The sequence below is a fragment of the Leishmania donovani genome, chromosome 10 (assembly GCF_000227135.1).
Source record: "Leishmania donovani BPK282A1 complete genome, chromosome 10".
In the NCBI taxonomy this organism is placed as follows: Eukaryota; Euglenozoa; class Kinetoplastea; order Trypanosomatida; family Trypanosomatidae; genus Leishmania; species Leishmania donovani.
In genome coordinates this window covers 486715-493188 of record NC_018237.1, presented here as the reverse complement: position 1 = coordinate 493188, position 6474 = coordinate 486715, and the positions used below count along the sequence as shown (strand labels likewise).

General features: G+C 60.1%; 2 protein-coding genes across 2 annotated transcripts; both read left to right on the top strand.

Moving 5' to 3' along the window:
• Positions 1–1063: 1063 nt before the first annotated feature.
• Positions 1064–2506, top strand: LDBPK_101240 (hypothetical protein, conserved; the record flags this gene model as incomplete). Its single annotated transcript, XM_003858910.1, has 1 exon — positions 1064–2506. The coding sequence occupies one exon, from the start codon at positions 1064–1066 to the stop codon at positions 2504–2506; it is 1443 nt and encodes a 480-aa protein (XP_003858958.1).
• Positions 2507–3530: 1024 nt separating this feature from the next.
• LDBPK_101230 (hypothetical protein, conserved) lies at positions 3531–4613 on the top strand (the record flags this gene model as incomplete). Its single annotated transcript, XM_003858909.1, has 1 exon — positions 3531–4613. One exon carries the CDS (start codon positions 3531–3533, stop codon positions 4611–4613), a length of 1083 nt encoding a protein of 360 aa, XP_003858957.1.
• Positions 4614–6474: the final 1861 nt, after the last annotated feature.

Here is a 6474-nt window from a genome sequence, read left to right as displayed (position 1 = left end):
CGGTGTGTGTGGGGGTTTATGTGTCTGTGCTTTTCTTTCTCTCCCGTCTCGTTGTGCGTGTACGTGCGCTCTTTCGGGCTTCGTTGTGGATGTTTACCCTCTCATCATCATCGCTGTGTCTCTGCCTTTTCTGTGCGTGTGTGTGAGGGGGGGGGGGGCGATGCGTAGCTGTTTGTGCGTGCACACGCGCCTTCCCTCTTTTGCTGACTCTTTTGGCTGTCCTTCGTGTGGTGTTTCTGTCTTTGCTGTTGCCGTTTCCTTTCCTCGGCTGTGTTGCTGCCTCTCCCCCTCTCCTCCCCTCCCTTTGGTGTATGCAAGTGTGGTGCACGAAAGGCGAAACAACCATGAGATGATGCACCTAATGAGTCGTCCCGCCAACGCTCCCACCCCACCCCCATCCTTGCGATGCCGCGGTTAGTGACGGGTGCACACACACACACACACAGGCGCCAGTGACTACGCTGGCAACTCTGTACAGGATGCGTTTGTTTGCGCCCCTCTCGCTCTTGGTGTGTTCCAGGACGTGCAGGATGAGATCAAGGTACAGTAAACCTGTAGCGTTTACGCCTTTCGTCACCTGCTTTACGTGGCAACGAGCGTATCATTCGGTGTCTGGCCAGCCCTGAGGGGGGGGGCGTGGCTCTGCTTTCCCACCCCCGCCCTCCTCTTCTCCACCCTCCCTGCTTGCGTGCGTTTGGTACGGACACTGCCGCGTGTGCTTCGTGTGCAGTGGCACCGCTACTCCTCCCCATCCTCCTCCGATCTTCTTACCTCGTTTGTCTTTGCTATGCGTGCTCGGTGTGCTGGCGGCTGTCGGATGCGGCTGTGTGTGCCGCCTGCACATGCAGAGAAGGAAGTATACTTTCCTCAATAGAAAGGCTTGTTCAGTTTGTGTGCTTGCGTCTCTTCGTTCTTCGCGTGATCTCCCCTCCCTCGCACTCTTCTACACGCTCTTCTCCCTCTGAACGCACAACACACGCACGCAGTCACTCTTTCTCACTCGCCATCGAGTGATCTGCTCAGGGACAAGCACGCAGACATAGGCGTGTAGAGAGAGTGAGAGATGTCCTTCTTTATCAACAAGACCTGTGACGTCTTCCCGCCTCGCCGCCGAGGTCAGTCCGACGGGGCGTTGCGCAAGGAACTAAACGCACGCGGCGCACCCCGTGACTCCGCCATCATCACCAAGACTGAACTGGATATAATCCGCGGCATGATCGATGGTCGCTTCCCTGGCAGTCTGAGCGGCACGGCCGCGACCGCGGTGGCCCCACGCACGCACACGGAAGCCGCCGAGGAACACCGTCGCCGCATGCAGGAGTTTGACGCGGAACGCGCCCGAAACGGCGTGGCCCCGCGGACGGCAGAGGAGATCGAGCAGGCGCAGCTCCGTCAGGTGAACCTGGAGAAGGCGCGGCTGATGTTGGACGAGGAGTGCGATGAGGTTAAGGCCATGAATCGTATCATCATGGAGGCCAAGTGTGTCGCCACTCGCGAGGCGCAGCGACTGGAGAAGCAAAAGCGCATCGAGGAGGAGACGGTGTACAACCGCCAGATGGACGCCCTCATGGCGCAGGAGGCGGAGACGGCACAGCAGGTGTACCTCGAGCGCGAGCGGCAGCGCATGGAGGAGCAGCGGCGCAACGCTGCCATGATCAAGGCGCAGCTGCATGAGCGGTATGTAGAGCGGGTGCGCCGGCTGGAGCGACATCAACAGGAGCAGGATGCTATGAGTCGCCACATAGAGCGCCTGCAGGTGGAGGAGAAGGCGGAAAAGCTGCGCCGTATCGATGCGGCCCGGCGGCTGATGGAGGAAGCCGCCATCGCGAATGCTGAGCAGATCGCCCTGAAGCAGCGCGAAAGAGAGATGGAGCTCGAGGAAGACCGGAAGATGGCGGAGTACATTAAGCAGAAGGAAGCACGCGATGAGGCCTACGCTGAGGAGCAAGCCCGTCTTCGGCGCGAAAAGGATATGGAGATCGCGCGGCTACGTGCGAACCAGCAGCGCGTGCAGGACAAGCAGGCTGAGCTGGAGGAGCTGCGGGTCCGCCGCGTTCAGGAGGCCTACATACGTGAGGAGCGTCGAAAGGAGAAGGAGGCAGCGGAGCGGGAGAGCGCCATGCATGCCGACCTTCAGCAGGCCCGCCTCGCCCAGGTGGAGGAGCGCAACCGCCAAAAGGCTTTAGAGAAGGTGCAAGAGCAGGAGGAACTGGACCGCATGCTGGCAGTGCAGAAGATCAGTCGCGAACAGGAGCTCGAGCGCCAGGCCCGCACTCGCCGCCTGCAGGAGGAGAATTCGCTAGCGTTGCTGAAGCAGATGATGGACGTCGAGGAGCGTCGCCGTCGTCAACGGCAGGAGGAGATTGAAGAGGGCAACCAGCTCCGAAAGGCGGCACGTGAGCGGCAGGCAGCCCTGGAGGCAATCCGTGACCGCAAGTTAGGCGAGCTGGAGGAGCTGGACGTGCCGGAGCAGTATCGCCGGGCCCTCCTCAAGGTGGGCAAGTGAGCCCACACGCGGAGACCAGCGCGCTCGTGTGTGTGTGTGTGTGTGTGCGGGTGTGCGTGGGTGGAGGTGAGTACGTGTAGGTGGTTTGCTGATGTGCCGAGGGCAGCTCTCTCTATCTCCCCTTTTAGTGGTTTTGCGCTTCATCATCATCTTCCACCTCTTCTTTTCCTCGCTAGTGACGACTTGCGCTCGCCGGTGCGACGCCGCTGCCACCCATGTAAATACCCGGTGCGCGCGTTCCAACATAGAGCGATATGCTGGCCGGTGTGCCGGAGTCGTACGCTGTTATGGATGTAAACAAGGAACAAGGAACCAAGAGAGGGAGAGCGAGCGAGATGAAAACGGCGAAGGGCGCCAGCCTCTGCTCCCGCGTGGCATCGGCCCTTAGCGGGAGGATGCGTCGAGATGCTGAGGTCAAAGCACTATGCCACACGAGTCGCTGCTCATGCCCACCTTCCTCCGCCCCTCCGCCCCTCCCTCATCCCTCACCCCTCATCCCCCCCCCCCGCTGCCTCGTCCCCCTTTGCCCTCCCCCCTCTACCACGCACTGCGCGGTTCAGAGTCGGCGATTTCTTTTCGTTCTTCTCCCTCTACTGTCATCGTGCTCTGCGCGTCTGCCGCTGCTGCTGCGGCGTGCCTGCGCACACCCGCACAGGTTCGCACCTTCACCTCTTCATGTACAGTCGTTAGCCGTATCGCTTCACGCACGCGCACTCTCCACCCAGGCTCGGCTCCATCTCAAGTGCGCCGCGCCGCGCGTCCCCTCCCCTCGCTCTCTCCGTTAGGCACACCGCACATGCACTTCTCTACGTTGTGCTTCATATACATCTATGTATACATCTCGGTGTCTTTCGCTCTCTCCTTCTTCCTTCGCTTCGGTTCTTGTGTGCTTTAGTGTGCCTCGCGGATTCCGCACTCCCTCGCTCGTGGCCTCCTCCTCACCTGCCCCTCGCCCCCAAGTACGGGCGCACACGGGCATTCCAGAGACGTCCGGGGTCACAGCGGCGGTGCGTTGTTGTCACTAATGGGGAATCGCACAAGTCACGAGCAGCCGACGGCAACCGGCATCACCGACATCGAGCTGCGCCTCGCCCCACACAACTTCTACCTCGTCTTCGGCAAGCCGTCCATCCAGTTTGCGCGTGACCGTGTGCGAGGGCCACTCATATATGACGTGGAAGTGGAGTATGACGACGATGAGAACCTTGTTGAGCGCGCAACGATGCTGGACCTCACGTGTGCGGTGCCACGTCGGCAGAAAATTGAGCTGATTAGCGCGCCATTGGCGTCACCACAAGCTGTTGGTGCCTCCAAGGGGCTTGCGCTCACGTTCCAGATCGCGGCGACGCAGCCGCCGGAGCGGGTGCGCGTGTACGCTGGTGCGTCGGTGGAGTACCGCGCCCGCGATGGTGTACGGCTGAAGACCAGCGGTGGTGTGGCGGCGGGGTCGGTTTGCATCCTGGATACCACCGAGACGGACGGTCTCACAACAGTCGTCACCAACCCCCTAGTACTGCCGCAGCTGCTCCAGCCTCTCAAGTACGAGGAAACTGCCAGCACGCTCGCAACCTCAACGGTGCAGCGAGTATCCTACGCCCCGCTCGCCATCGAGGTGCTTGTTGGGGCGACGGAGGACCCAATCAATAAGACGCAACAATGTGCCCCTGCAGACAAAGCCGCGCACGAGGCGACGCCGCCACGGTCACAGCCGCTGCAGCCCAGCAAGAGAGAGATTGTGCAGTACACCTTTCTGGAGGCACCGGAGGAGGCCTCCCCACAGCCAGCGTCTTCGCTCGGTGGCAGCGAAGCTCGAGCGGTCCATCGCTTCACCTGCAAGGTGGCGAAGCAGCTGCTCCAGGTAGGGAACGAGGTTTACGATTTAGAGGACGTCTTCGACGACGGCCGCGAGGACGCCGTGCGCGACCCCGGCGCGGATGAGGAGAGTGAAGAGGGGCTCTGCGTGATTTGCCTGACGAACCAGAAGGACACCACCATCCTGCCCTGCCGTCACATGTGTCTATGCAACGAGTGTGCTGCACACCTGCGCCTCAGCGACAACCGATGCCCTCTGTGCCGCGGCTATATCGATCGCGTCATGACGCTTTAGCGCGAGCGCGGCCTTTAGATCGTAGGCTCAGCCTCCTCCTCCTCCTTCCCCTCTCTTTTTTCTCCCTTGCACCGTCTGCTCCACCTCCCTCTCTCTCTCTTGATGTTCACGCCGCCAACGCGCATAGTGCCGGCGCCTTGCACATGTGGGCATGTACAGTTTGGTTTCCGTTTCTCTGTTGTTCTCCTTTCACATCGCCTCGTGATATGCGCGCACGCGTCTTCTGCGGATGCGTGTGCGGCATCGATGTCTCTGGGGCGTCTGTGGCTGCTTTGGGGGCAGCCACGTCGCCGGTGCTTATACTTTGTTTTTGTGCACTTCTTCGCCATGATGTCGCTTTTTAGCCTCGGCTACTTTACCGCCTGTGCCGCTTCCCTCGTTTCCATGTCCACGCAGTTGTGGGGAGCGCCGTTTTTCTTTTCGCCATGTTGTAACATCGACCTCGATGGACTCCTCGCCCTTTGCCCTTATACATGTGTGTAATGTATGTATGCACCGTCTGCCTCATGCTCCCGCACGGGAAGAGGGACGCATAGCGTCTGGCTCGAGATGTACGTCCAACCGCAAATAACGCTTCCCCCCCCCACCCCAGCGGATGAGAGGCATGAAGATATTGAGGGGAGAGTGCCCATGTCCGCGCGCATGGGCACCCTTCATCTCACTGTTGACGGATGTGCTGCTGTGGGCGGGCATCGATCACCACTACAGGCTCTCCCCCATGCCTCGTGCTGGCCTTCCCATCCTCGTTCTCACACATTCATGTCCACCTCCACCTCCATGCGCCTTCCTCACTTCGTTTTCTCTGATGCGCACGACACACACACACACACACATAAACAAATCCCTTGGCCGCGCGAAGGAATACGAAGCGCAAGAAAGCGAACACCATATGGGAAAACTACAAGCCAAAGGGCACGTCACAGACTATTTTCCTCTTCACCCTCCAACCACCAGCACACGCTCGCACTCACATACGCGCAGTGGTGCGGCCTTCGACTTACTGGTGAGTTACGGCGGCTGTTGCCCTCCCCCTCCCCCTCCTCCCCACTCATCCATCTTTCGTTTTGCTTTATTTGAGGCTCGCACCTCCCCCCCCCCACTCCTTCCCCAGACGCGCCGTTCCTATTTTGGGGGGCCGCACCCACGCCTGAGGTGTGACGAGAGGAGGTTGCCGACGCACAAAGGCACGCGCGTGACGGTCAGCAAGACGCAAGAAACAGGCGGAGAACTGCGTGGGCAATACGGACGTGTGCGGTCGTGTGCCCGTGCCTGTGTGTGTGGGTGGGTGTGCGGTTGGGTGGGCGTAACGATTAGTGTGCCTCTCCCCCGTTTTTTTACCTTATTAGTGGCATTGCGTGTGTGCCGTGTGCTACTGCAAGTACCCCCTCCCTCCCTCTCCCCCACGCCACGCGCGTGGTTTGTCCTTTCTTCAGGCATCTCACGTACAGTGACGCTTACGGCACCTCCTGTTGTGGCGCCACAGTGGCGCGGGTTGCTTGCGGCTGTGGCGTCACCATCGCGTAGCTCAGTGCAAGGGAAAAGAAAGGCACGCCCTTTCAAACACGTAAGAAAGGCACGCGGCAGAGGCGTCACTCACCTAACTGACGGAAGTCTGGTCTACTGCTCTGCGCGCGTAATTCTCTCCGTCTCTCTGCGTGCGGGTGCGTGTCTGTCGACGAGCGGCTGAAAGTGAGAGCACAAGAAAAGAAAGGTGCCTTTCACCCATCATACACCCACACGTACACGCCCGCAAGGGCATAGCAGGTATTGAAGAGTCTCGTGAGGTTTCTCGTGTAGGCATTCTGTGGATCTCTCACGCAGCTCTCCATCTGTGTGCTCATCGTCGCTATCACTTCCATCA